The sequence below is a fragment of the Marmota monax genome, unplaced genomic scaffold (genome assembly GCF_021218885.2).
Source record: "Marmota monax isolate L192 unplaced genomic scaffold, Marmota_monax_Labrador192_F-V1.1 WCK01_AAM20220418_F8-fsc00125, whole genome shotgun sequence".
Taxonomy (NCBI): Eukaryota; Metazoa; Chordata; class Mammalia; order Rodentia; family Sciuridae; genus Marmota; species Marmota monax.
In genome coordinates, this window is record NW_026695235.1 from 12,314,080 (window position 1) to 12,326,925 (window position 12,846).

General features: G+C 60.7%; 1 protein-coding gene across 3 annotated transcripts; it reads right to left on the minus strand.

Moving 5' to 3' along the window:
* Positions 1-26: 26 nt before the first annotated feature.
* On the minus strand, positions 27-8,654 carry Icoslg (inducible T cell costimulator ligand). Of its 3 annotated transcripts, XM_046439006.2 has the most exons (7): positions 8,523-8,653; positions 7,625-7,665; positions 6,501-6,851; positions 5,380-5,664; positions 3,171-3,338; positions 2,408-2,443; positions 27-1,562 (listed from the first exon to the last, which is right to left on the minus strand). In XM_046439006.2, the coding sequence occupies exons 1-6, from the start codon at positions 8,531-8,533 to the stop codon at positions 2,424-2,426; spliced, it is 876 nt and encodes a 291-aa protein (XP_046294962.1). In that variant the 5' UTR covers positions 8,534-8,653; the 3' UTR covers positions 27-1,562; positions 2,408-2,423. The 3 variants fall into 3 exon arrangements, with proteins under 3 accessions (XP_046294962.1, XP_046294963.1, XP_058433283.1); XM_046439007.2 differs by lacking the exon at positions 2,408-2,443 and having other exon boundaries at positions 8,523-8,654; XM_058577300.1 differs by having other exon boundaries at positions 27-2,443; positions 8,523-8,654.
* Between the last annotated feature and the right edge of the window lie 4,192 nt (positions 8,655-12,846).

Genomic DNA, 12,846 nt, shown 5'->3' on the forward strand with positions numbered 1-12,846 from the left:
GGCCATAATGAAGACATCGTCACCTCTTTTTGCAATACTGCCCCGAGCTGCACCCCAGCCCGTTTTAATTTCATTTTGAGAGAGGGTCTCACTAAGTTGCTGGCCTGGAACGTGGGGTCCTCCTGCTTCAGCCCCTGAGTCACGGAGCTCAAGGCGTCCCACCCGGCTTCCTTATTCTTTCACAGTGGACACACTCCCTAACGCTTCTGCTGAAGTGTGGGTGGCTCCGTCACCATGCTCTGTGACAAGCCTGTGAGCACCAGGGGGTGGGGTGGGGACAGAAAAACACTAGTTCTCACAAGTGTGAGGCCTTGTTCTGCCTGGGTGAGAAGTGCACCCCTTAAACACCTGTTAGCACCCAGCGACCATGGACGTGACACACAGGCCCTGACCACGGGGGCTGTTGGGGGGCTCTGGGCAGGAGGAGGGCGGGCATTCGCCCACAGCCAGGGGTCAGACCTGTGTCTCAGGGGATGGTGCACGCCTGGTTCACCTGGAAGTGCGCACACACACACACAGGTGTGCCCCTAGGCCCCCTGGAAATAGCGGCCTGCTGTATCCATTCTGGACCAGCACACAGAGGCTGCCCTGGGAGGCTTGGTCAGGGCTGATGCCTGTCATGGAGTGGCCTGTCGGGCTGCAGAAACTGGCACTGGACAGGAGGCCTCACACTGTGGAGTCCTGCAGGGAGGCGGGGGGACTCTGAGGGAACTGCTGCTGGAATGTGACAGACCTCGTGGCCGGCAGGGGACCTCAGCCTCCACTGGGCAGTCCTGCAGGACTCTGATGGTCACTGGGGTGCAGCCCACCTCGGCTGCTCGTGTGTTTTTAGTGCTGAGTGGGGAGGGGAGAGGGACAGGTCCCTGTACCCAGCGTAGCGGCAGGTCCAGGAGGCTCTGGAGCACACCACCTTTGTGTCTCTTGAGGAGGACGATGGCGCCTTTGACAAAACAGGCAAGATCCAGTGTTCTTTCCACAGGGATCCCAGAGGAGAGCAAAGTCCAGCGGGTCTCCTGGGGCTTCCGGCATGGCCACTTCCCGCACGCATGCACACAGGTGTGCACACACACACGCACACTACACGGGAGCTCCTGGCAGGGCAGCAGCTGGTAGGCCCTGGGTCAGGTCTCCTGCAAACACCCTCAATGCTCCCGCGGTCACAGAGGTCATCCTGTAAGGGCAGGTACGCGTTCCTCCTTCCAAACCAAACGCCCTTCCTTGGCTCTCAGGAACCCCTGTGCCCCGTGAGGCCTGTGCCTGGTTCCTGGTTTGGGAGGAGCCTGGTGCTGAAGCGCAGAGGCTCAGCGGGCTCCTGGGCACTTGTGTGCCAGTGCTGCTGCCCTGTTGGGAAGGACCTCGCTCTGGGTGGGGCAGTGTCTGAGGCTTCTCCCCAGGGTCAGCCTCTTGGGCCCCTCCTGGCCAGGTGGATCCTGTCCTGGCAGACAACATGGGCAGGTGGCTCACTGTCCCCTTTGTCACCAAGCTGTGTATGATGTCCACCCAGTGGCACTTCATAGAAACCCTGTCCCCATCCTGGGCAGTGAGTTCCTGTCAAACATGGTCTTGGAGGGAAAGAGAAGAGAGGGACGTGAGGCACTGGCACCTCCTTTGGTTTCTCGCAGTGCTGGGGACTGAACCCAGGGCTTCTCACGAGCCAGGCAGGCACCCTGCCACCAACCCGTGCCCAGCCTTCCTTCTCATCCTGAAGGCAAAGAGACCCATCTCCCCAGGACCCAGGAAGACCCTGGAAACTGGGGATGGCTGCTTCAGGAGGCAGCTAACACCACGGGTGGCCTTAGAATTCTAGCAAGTTCTGTTCCAAGATGACCTGGAGTTGCTTGGCACAGCCTGGGGTTCCCTGCAGAGCCAGCCATCACACAGCTCAGGTCCCTGGGCCCCGGGTAAGAGACCCAGGTAAGGAGACATGCAGCCACCGCCTCAGGCAGAGCCCCTGGCCCCTGGTCCAAGCTCCTGCCTGGGGCTGTAGCCCCCCACACCGAGCTCTTCCTAAGCTGGGAATCCACCTCTACTGCTGCTCCTGAGACCAGGGTCACCAGGTCCACAGGGCCACAGAGCTGCCTGCAGGCCACAGTCCCAGCTAGGGAGGGGCCAGGGACACACAAACTCCAGGCAGTGCAGAGGGTAGGGAAGGACCTGGGTCATTGGCTGGACCCTGCTGTGTGTAGTTTGGAAGTTTCTGTCATGTGTGGCATCAGGAAGAGCACACAGGGACAGGTCCTGGCGCTGAGGGAGCCAACAGGAAATGCCAGGTGCACCTTTGCAATCTCCCCGCATTTCCAGGACCATCAGGTGCTAGGGCAAACAACTGAGGTTCTGAGGGCGTGAAGGTGCCCCAGCCGTGCCCGCCTGGCGGTCCCTCGAACTGTGTTCTCTGGGGGCAACTCACCTGTGGGCTCTTCCTCCTACTGCACGAACCTTGCACCTGTGGGATGAGTCAGAGAGACCCAGGTGGCATGGAAGACGGGCAGGCACTCTAAAGACCCCAATGGTCCAGGCTCACAGCAGCCCCACCCTCTGCCCAGTCATTGCCCCAGGTCTTGCTCTGGGCAGGGAGTGGACTCCGAGGCCCCTGCTTTTGAGGGAAGATGCTCTTTCCGGGCACGTGTGTGTCCTGGCTCAGGGGCCCTGTGACAGCCTGCCTGGGCCAGCAGGGGGACTGTGGGCATGGAAAGTGTTTCGGGTGGCCACAACTGGGAACCCCTGGAAGCAGCTGCAAGGGTCTCTTCCATGGGGCCAGTACTGGGCTCCACCAACCGTTTCCCCTTCCTCTGCCCTCCTGGGCGAGCAGGCAGGGCCTCTACGTGGCCATCGGGGCAGTCCTGTGGCCTGCAGCTTCTGAGACTCCATCTCACCCTCGGGATCTCTCCTCCCGCAGCACAGGACCCAGCCAGCCAGCCTTGCCAGTGACTTGGTGGCCGCGGTCAGCCTTCCCAGAAATCAACCCTATCGCAGTCTCTAACTTGGAATCCGTCATTCCCCATGCAGCTGGGAGTGGCGGCTTCCCGGCTGCCCCTGGGGTTGGCCCTGTCAGGAACATGGCCCCTAAGAGATGGCCGGCCTCTCACCCACCTCCTGGGGGCTGGGTAAGGCTTTTAAATGAAACCCACATTTCCGAATTCTGGAAGCGGACAGCTGGGCCTCGTGCGCACCTGTATAGCTGCGACGGGGACACCTGGTTCTGCACAGGCAGCCTGTGGCCACAGCCACGATCACCATCACCAGCAGGATGGCAAGGGTGTTGACGACGGCCGCACTCCCCTCCTGTTGGGGACGCACTGGGCTGTCTGTCACCATGGCTTCAGGTCCAATGAAGGTCTCTGTGAGGAGGACAGAAACAGCCATGGCTGGAGGGTCCCAGAGGAGAGGGTCTTTTCATCCCCTAAGAGTGAGCCCTGCAGGGGAGTGCTCCCAGGGACCGGCACGGGGCGGTCAGCTGTTCCTTACAGTGGGGCTCCCCGGCAGGCCCAGCCCTGACACAGGGCCCTCGAGGGGCTTCTTAAATGGAGGTGAGATTCACATTCCATGGACCCTTCCACAGTGGGCGGGTCAGTACTGTCGAGTGCTCACGGCATGGGGCAGCAGCCTTCCAAGGAAACCTGGTACCCACGGGCAGCCCCTCCTGCTTTCCCCTGTGCCCCACTCCTGGCCCCTCCACTCCCCTGGCGGAGCACCGCCTGCTCTGGGTCCTTTCTGTGAAGGGACCATACCACGTGTGGCCTCTGCGGACCAGCTTTGGCCACACGGGCACGATGTCCAGGGTTCACCACATGCAGCCTGTGTCAGCACCTCATCCTTTTTACAGCTAAGTAACACTCCGTCATGTGATGGCCACGCAGTGTCCAGCCAGCCATCTCTGATGGGTGTTTGGGGCCCTGTGGCTGTTGTGAAGCGTGCTGGGTGTCCACAGGCACTCGCCTGAGTCCCTGTCCTGGGCAGATATGAAATGGAACCGCTGGCCACCAGTCTGCCTTCGTCAGCAGTGTACGAGGCCCTGCCCGCCGTCCTGGCCCGTCAGAGGGTGGTTCTCACAGGGAAGTCAGCAATGCCATCCAGGGGCGCTGGATACAGATGCCAATGTGTCTCCAACACCAGAGAACCATGCCCTCAACCACAGGTTGCCCTGAATGTGACTCAGGGTCACCTAGAAGCTTTGTAACACTATCTTAGTGGGGTGGCACACTCCTATAATCCTAAAGACTAGAGAGGCTGAACAGGAGGGTGGCAAGTTTGAAGCCAGCCTGGGCAACACCCTGTCTCACATTAAAAAATACAGTCTATAGTTCCAGCAGCTCAGGAGGCTGAGGCAGGAAGATCATGAGTTCAAAGCCAGTCTTAGCAACTTACCGAGTCCCTAAGCAACTCAGTGAGGCCCTGTCTCTAAATAAAATGCAAAATAGGGCTGGGGATGTGGCTCGGTGGCAAAGCGCCCCTGGGTTCAATGCTCAGGACTATAAGCAAAACAAAACAAAACAAAAAAACATTGTCCTGCGGCCAGATGCCAGGGTCCGGGCTGGGCTCCAGGTGACCCACTGCACAGCTGAATCTGAGCTTGCGAGAGCCCTGGGCTCCACCTGCCCGGGCTGCCTGGCAGGAGGCAGCGGCCAGAAGCTGTTGGTGCTGCCCTCATCCTGCTCCAGGGGGGCCCAAACGGTGCGCATGAGTCAAGGGGCTGCAGCCAGATTCTGAGGGAGGAAGGAGGAGCCTGCTGGGTGCTGGTGGTCAGGGCCGCTCCACCAGCTTGGGCCTGGGCAGCCCAGGCCCCACTCAGCGGCCTGCACTGCTCTGACATTCACCTGCGTTTCCACTTTCACTGAACCTGCAGGGTACGTAGCAGATCCTGTTGGTGGCACCCCTTTCCTGCAGCTGGCAGGGCCCACAGAGTCTAGGCTGCAGCATCTCCCACCTCCACCTTCTGTGTCCCATCTGACGGTGGTGACAGGGACACAGACTGGGAGAGCCTGCACCCCAAGCACAGGAGGACCCGGCCAGCAGCGAGGCCCAGCCCAGTTCCCCGTGTGGGGGCTCATTCTTCTCAGGGACCTCAGGGGCATGTGCCCGGGGCAGAGGGCTTGGGGCTGCACAGGGGTGGCTCCACCCTGGCCAGCTGCCGCCTAGTTTTGTGGCTTCTGAAGTGTCACACAGTCCTTTCGGAGCCTCAGTCCTGCTGGCCACGCAGCTCTGCAGGTGACGCTGAAGCTGGGGAGGGCAGGGCAGTGTCCTCTGCTCTGAAACCGCGGGTTTCCCCGTCACCACCACCTGCCCTCACCTCCTTCCTCTCAGCCACCTTTCTGACGCCACTGCAGGGTCCCCTGTAGGGCCTGCTCCGGTCCCCACAACCCCCCCCCCCCCGGGCCTCACCTGTCCCCGTGAGGTTCTGGTGCAGAAGCGCATTCTCTATGCAGCAGCCGACGTTCACGCTGGGCGCCCAAGGGACCCTCAGGACGCTGACCACATCGTACAAGCCCCGCTGGTTCAGGGAGACCGTGTCGTTGTGCAGGGCCTTGTCCAGCTGGCTGTTGTCCGTCTTGTTGATCCAGTGCACGCTGGGCCTCGGGTAGCCGTCTGTAGACACGCAGGTGAAGGTGAGCTCCTGCTCTGCAGAGGGACGGCTGGGCGTGCTGACCACCGGCATGCTGTAGTTGGCTGCAGGGGAGGGAAGGGGGGTGAGGGAGGCCAGGTTCTGCACCTCAAGATGCGGAGGGTGCAGGTGCCAAGGGCCAGGGCTGGAGAAGGTGGCCCCTGTGGCCCACCCTGGTAGAGCGGCCAGATCAGGGCTGTGGTCTGAGCTGCCAGCACAGGCCTGCATGGACACCCAACTGGGGAGCCACTGAGCCTAGCAGGCAGTGTCCTGTACCCAGGGCCAGTTCAGACCCCTCATTGGATCTAATATTTCTCACAGGTGACACTGCCATCTCCTTGCTGAACTGTGCCCTGATGGTGGTTATCTTTAAAATTTCCTTGAATTCTGCTGGACAGAGTGGCACATGTCTATAATACCAGCAGTTTGGGGGGCTGAGACAGGAGGGTCATGAGTTCAAAACCAGCCTCAGCAACTTAGTGAGGCCCAAAGCAACTCAGTGAGACTGTCTCTAAATTTTATATACATACATAGAGAGTTCAGGGTTGTGGCCAGGGGTTAAGCACCCCTGGGTTCAACCCCCCAAATCCTTAAATTCTCATCTCATTTTGTGTTTTATAGCACTGTCTTCTAATTCATTTTGAAAAATCTAGCTCGAGCTGAAGAGTTCAAGGCAGCTGGCAAGACTGGGGGTTCTGTGAAACCAGGGGGTCTCAGGTTGCAGAGCTATCCTAAAAGTGACCAAGTTTTCACCCACTGCCTCACCGGTGGGAGAAACCCAGTAACCAAGACAGGACTTTCTTCCCTGGAGGGAGCAGGCTGCTGGGCCAGGGCTGGGTTCTGGGAACACCTTCTCCAGGATGAGGCTGGGTGAGACCTGTGCTCTGCTTTGCAGCCTCACCTGCCACGTGCAGTGTGACCACGGCTTCCAAGATCCTTCCTAGCTCTAAGGATTTCCTAAACACCAGGCAGTTGAACTTCTGCTCGTCCTGGGGGGTGACATTGCGCAGGTGCAGGGAGAAGTCCCCCTGCTGCATGCTGTCCAGTGACAGGTGTGCCCTGTTCTTGTAGTGGCTGTCCTCGAGGCCTGTGGAGCTGTTCCCGGGGAGGTAGTAGGTCACCACTGCGTTTGACTCGCTGACTTGCCAGTAGACAAACAGGTCGTCTAGGTCGAAACGATCTGTTCCCGGGTAGACGCAGCTGAGTTTGACGTCACTGCCCACCATGGCCCTGACTTCCTCTGCTTGAATAACTGCAAGAGTCCAAAGATGAGATGGATATTCTGAGGGTGACTCCCAGCCCATGGAGTCACCCAGACTTCTGGGTTACAAGGCTCAGACACTGATCCTGACACATTTAAGCAGAAAAGGAATGTGTTGACAAGATCCACCCAGGAGGCAGCTCAGATGCTGGATGGTGAGCCACCTGGCTCTGTTGTCCAAGGCCAATACCTGGCTCTGACAGGGCACAGCTGGCATGCAAGGCCACCGCTGGGAGAAGCCAGGGAGGGTGCCTGGGCTGCTCTGCACTATTTTTAAAATCTGGCATGCAAAAGAGAACAATTTCTGGACATTATAAAGTCATTGTGCTCATGAGAAAAGTTCACTCGACATACAGAGGTACTTCCATTTGCACAATCACTTAACTGCCTGGCTTAGACTGGAAGGCTTGGTGGGGCCTCGGGTCTCTGCTGCAGGGCCACATCATTGCTTCTGGCTCTTTTCAAACCTCAGTAAGGCTGACTGGGACAGAGAGCCTGGGGGGACAAGAAGTCCCTGACTCAAAGGAACTACATTCTACCTACCCTGAGCATGAAATCAAAGAACTATGGCCTTTGGAAACGCAGTGTCCTCTATGGCCTTCTGTCCTGCACACCAGCCTAGGTGTGAGGCCCAGAGGACCCTGGCAGGAGGTGGTGAGGACCTCCTGAGGCCCTGGGTGTGAGGCTCTCACAGCTCTGCATGAAGTCTGGAGGCTGGGTAAGGTTTGGCTGGGTAAAGCACCCTGCATTAAGCACTGACTCACCAGCTTGCAGGCCACTGAGGAGGAGCAACAGCAGGCCAGGACTGGAACAGAAACAAGGGAAGGCAGGTGAGCTGCAGGTCTCCGCTTCTCCTTCCCAGGAGCAGGGGTCCACCCACAGGAGGACACAGAAATGCGAATTCGCCGTCTGGAGAGGTCCTGGGCTTCCCTGCACGGGGAGCTCAGGGAGAGAGGCCTGGACCACACCTCCCGCCCCGCAGAGCAAGACCTCAGGGCTTCCAGCCCAGACCTCCCAGACCACCATGACAGTGAGTAAAGAAGGCTTGGGAGCCGCCGCAGGTCCAGGCTTCTGCCTCCGCCGCGGCCTTGCTGGGAACCACAAGGAACCGCCGAGGCCGTGCGCAGTGCTGCCGTCCCGGCTCCCACCGCCCCCTGCTGCGCGGCCCGCAGCACCCCTTCCCTGGTTTGGAACTCTTAACGCGGAGGGGGGATCCCAGGTGTGTGGGGAGAGGCCGAGTCACTAAACAGTGGGCACTTGCTGGCCTCCGAGGTGGCACAGGGTGTCACATCCTCCCTCCTTCTGGGAAATCAGCGGAGCAGCGGAGAAGGGCGGCTCGCGGTGCCCGCGCCGGGGTGCGCCTCCCGCTCGGCGCGCCGCCTACTGGGTCCCTGCCTCCGCACGGCCGCCTGGCTCGCCCACGCCCCGCCCGCGCGCCGGTGCCCGCCGGCCCAAGCCGCCCCCTGCCGTCCACACCGCTGGTACCCGCGCTTCCCTCGGGGGCCTGCAGGTGAGCCCGCCAGCCCCGCGGGAGCCGCCCGGAGCTGGGGACGCGCGGGACCGCTGCCTTCGGGGCGCTGTCGGCCCCACTTCGGGCGGGGACACCGCGCCCTGCCGCGCTCCCTTCCCTGCACCGCAGGGCGCGGCCGTAGGCGGGCTCACCTCAGCCGCATGGTGGGCGCCGAGACCTGGGGCCGCGGAGACCGGCTCTAACTGCGTTCCCAGTTCCCAGGGCGCCGCGGAGGCTCTGAGCGCCAGCGCGCGGCCGCCTGGGTGCAGCCCTGGTCCCCGCCCCCGGCCCGGCCCTCCCGGACCGTGACCGCCCCCGGGAGGAGGCGGGGCGCGGCGGAGAGGAAGGTCGCCCTCTGGCTCCTGAAAGTTCATCTCTACCCAGGCCCGCGTTCCAGTCGGCCCGGTGCTGGCCAGGGCCAGGTCCTCCAGGTCACGGGGACACGGGCCAGGGCTGTAGGTGCCCGGGGAAGTCCCTGGAGGGTCGCCGGGGACAGAGCGGTTGGGCCATGGGACACTGAGCTTTCCCCAACGCTGCCCAGACTGGTCCCCATCCCCGGCCCAGTGTCCTAGCCCCACCTTCCCTGAGGGTGAGTTATGAGAAGCCCCAGATCTGAGCCAGGGGCCAAAAGTAGGCTTCTCCAGGTGGACAGTAGGTGAACCACACCCGATGACTGTTTAGGACTGGACCAAAGGCAGGGAGGGCAGGCCTGAACTGACACCCCCTGCACACCCAGTTTGTTCCCCTAACCTTTGTGGGGTCTGATGGGCCCCCTGGTACAGCATCTTTGCATATGAGAGGCTCTGAGAAGCCCACTGCTTGGACCTGGGTAGACTTTGCTCTCCGGGGTTGGCCAGTGTTGTCTGGCACCTGGTCTGTGGAAGACTGTGCTGAGCTCTGGGCTGTGGTGGAGGCCCACTTGCTCCCTGCCCCCCACAACACGCAGTGCTGGGCCCTCCTCTCTGCTGACTCAGTGCTCCTTGCTCCTTCCCCAGGCCAGGTACAGAGGTACTGCCAGCCTGGTGAGGAGGTGGGTCAGGAGGGGACAGGGTTCCCTCCCTGTAGGTGGCAGGTCTGCAGGTCCTGATCTCCTGGGAGCAGCCGAGGGTTGTAGCCTCTCTATTCAGTTCTGCCTCACCCCAGGCCTGCTGCCCGGGCTGATGGTGGAGCAGGGACAGCCTTTGTGAAGGCAGAAAGCTGGGAGCCTGTCCCTGTGCCACTGGGCAAGGGGAGCTCCCGGAGCCCAGTCCCCATGCAGATTTCATTCATTCAACGAAGACCTGATGAGCACCCAGCACTGGCTAGGTTCTCAGAGAGCACGCGGTGAAGAAGGCTCTAGTCTCTGCCAGCTGGACGCGGACGTCCCCATGCGGCTGTGGGACAACCAAGTGAAGACAGCCAAAAGGTGAGTGCCGGTGGTGACAGAAGTTCCCGAGGAAAAGAGCGGGACAGTGAGCATGTGGTCCCCGAGTCCCCAGAGTCGGGAGTGGAGTGGGCATTCAGAGGCACTTCTTCAGGGAGGGGCCATCTTCCCTTTGGGCAGGAAGCACAGGGACCAGAGGACCCCTCCCATATTCAAGGGTCCAATGAAGGGGTCTGCTCTTGGGGTGGGGATGGGGGCCAGAGAAGTGTCCTGAAGGAAAGGTGAATGTTGTCCCTGGACAGCAGGGTGCCCGCACAAACCAGATCGCGTGCCTCGGGATGGGTCCAGCTCCAGGAGCCAGGAACTGTGTCCAGTGTGGGCTGGAACCCACGTGGCCAGGGCCTCTTCAGGGGCACACGTTCATACACCCAGCATAGAGAGGGACATGATGTTGGTGGCCTCAGTCCCCTCCCCCGCCCCAGCTTGGCTCCAGCTGGCAGAAGACTGGGTTTGGGGAGAACCAGCCCAGCATCACTGGCCAGGTGAGCAGAGCGGTCAGTCGGGCTGGGCAGCTGGCACCACCCATGCCTTCTCCTGCCAGGTCAGACTGCTGCCACTCCCCTCCCCTTGGTTAGGTGAGTCCCTGAGGCCCACACAGGGCTGTCTCTGATTGGGCCAGCCTGGGCTGGGTGCCCACCTCTGGGCCTATCACTGAGACCCAGGGGCCTGCACTGTACTGATTGGCTGATGCCTGGGTTGGGGCAACGCCCCTTCTAGCACTACCCAGATCCCCCTCCACCCTGCAGCTCTCTAAGCCAGGCCTGGGCGCTGTGCTGCCTCACGGCAATGGGGCAGTGGTAGAAGATGCTCGGGTGGCACAAGCATGGCTGGCAAGGGGGTAGGGGCTCGGGCTCACAGAGGTCTCAAAAACCACTTACTGCTGCTGGACCCACTGAACAGCAGAGACTCTGGATGGAGGGGCCTATTGTTCCTTGGGCACAGTAGGGAAGTGACACAGAATGCAGCTGGACTAGAGGGGGCACCATTGGGCAGCACCCGGGCAGCTGTGGGGGAGGGGAACCAAGACCAGAGATGGTAAGCTCACGACGGGTTGAAATCCCAGCCTTGGAACTGTGCATCACCAGGCAAGTTAGTCAGCCCCTCTGTGCCTGTGCTTCCCATCTGTGAAGTGCAGCTAATCACACCCTCGTGGCTCAGTGACCAGGTAATGCATGCGAGTACAGTTGTGCGACTGTCCTAAATTAATGCACACCCTATAGGCAAAGGGTTCCAAATAGGACTCTGAGATGAAGGAGAAATAGGAAACCCTTTGGGAGGCTTCCTTCCTGTGGCTGTGGCTCCCTCGACCAGGACTGCAGGCGGGCAGGGAAGCTTGGTGCTGGGGTGGGACAGGCCCAGGCCATCAGGACTGGGAACCAGAGGAACTGCATCCCTGCAGCCTGGATTTGAGGTTCCCGGGCAAGATATGGAATCGTCTGGATGCCCCAACCTGCCCCCTGAACCCCAGCTGCACCCAGGGAGCAGCAGGGCTCTGGGCCCCAAGTCCCACTGATGGGAGGCCTGCAGCAACCTAATTTCAGGTCTTTCCCCCACACGGGAAGCACAGTCCCCTGAGAGTCACAGCACAGTGTGCCTCTGACATCCCAGATGACACTCGGAACCTGATTCCGGGCTGGGGAAGCCCATCTTTTCTCTTGGGGGTCTGCTCATTTCCTGAGTCTGCTGCAAGGAGTCACCGCAGACTTGGGGGCTTAAAAACAGCAGGGGCGTCGTTTTTCCACAGTCCTGGAGGCCAAAGTCTGAGGTCACTGCTTCACCTGGAGGCTGAAGGGAGACGCCTCCCTGCCTCACCCCCTGGGGTGCCCCTTAGCTGAGCTGCAGCTCTGGAGTCTCTCTGCCTCTCTGGTCAACGGCCGTCCCCTCTGCATGTGGTCAAGACTGCCTCTGCCCCACTCAGATTGCAAATGGGCCCACCTGGGTAACCCAGGAGGCACGTCGACTCAGGCAGTGGGGTCCTTCCCTGCCGTGCGAGGTAACACCCACAGCTCCGGGAGTCGGTCACGGGCATCTTTCGGGGGGTGATTTACAGCCGACTCCAGGGATCGTGAATGGGGCCTTGGGGGAGGGTTAAAGTACACAGGAGGATCTCCAGGTGGGGACGATTCTGTGTGCACGTTTGAGAATGCGGAGAGGTCGAGGAGCGTGTCTGGAGACCTGAAGCCTGGCTCTCCTCCTTGCTCTAAAGCAGGTGGAGAGCAGGCCCTGGTTTTCTCTCTGCCCATGCCACCAGTTACCTGGGTGGACGCGGCCGGGCCGCTACCAGCCCTACGCAGTGCTGTCATCCCCCACTGGGCAGCTGTGGTCACAGGCTCGTGTGCACAGCTCAGCCAGCTCTCGGGGTCATTGTGGGCTGCAGAGCCTAGGCTACCAGGAGGGGTCTGTCTGCCCCTGGCTGAGCCCAGCTCTGCTCTCCTGCGGTGTCTCCGGCCCTCTAGCCTGGTTCCATCGCCGCCCTCCCGAGTCAGCCCTGGACACGATACCAGTGTTGTCCATGTGCAGGGCTGTCCTCCTGGACGGAGAAAGTGCCCTGTTACACTGATCCAAGGGTGACCTCACTCTACTTCAAGTTGTTTGTAAGGATCTTCAACAGGTCCAGTTTGAACCCCCCTTTCTTCCTCAAAGCATTGTACAGACCACTGAAAGCGTCCCCAAGACCCAGTTGTGGTGCCCAGGACTCTGTTTAGTTGCTGTGTCTGGACTCAGGGGATGGGATGGTTCTAGCTACCTGGGAAACAGTCCTGTGAGATTCATCAGTCGTGTGAGGCTGGGTCCAATCGATGCCCTCTGTTGGGTTAAACTCCTCTGGGATGGGCACTGCCCAGGGCCCTGGGGAATCCTGCTTCAGCAAGCAATGCCATCTGGGTTAGGAGCCCCAAGGTCACATACTTTGCAGGTAGATCTGGTGTGGGCCCGAGCACCCTTGGCTCCACTGGCTCTGGCTTTTCTACCAACTGGGAATGTTCTATGCTGGGGCGCTCGGGGCAGCCTGATAGGTGAGTGATTTCAACCATCAAACCAACGAAAATCCCATC

Coding starts and splice junctions, on each gene's coding strand:
- Icoslg (XM_058577300.1), bottom strand. Junction 5,665..6,500: donor GGTCACACTGCACGTGGCAG/GTGAGGCTGCAA, acceptor CCTCCCCTGCAG/CCAACTACAGCATGCCGGTG. Junction 2,444..3,170: donor TCCCCGTCGCAGCTATACAG/GTGCGCACGAGG, acceptor CTCATCCCACAG/GTGCAAGGTTCGTGCAGTAG.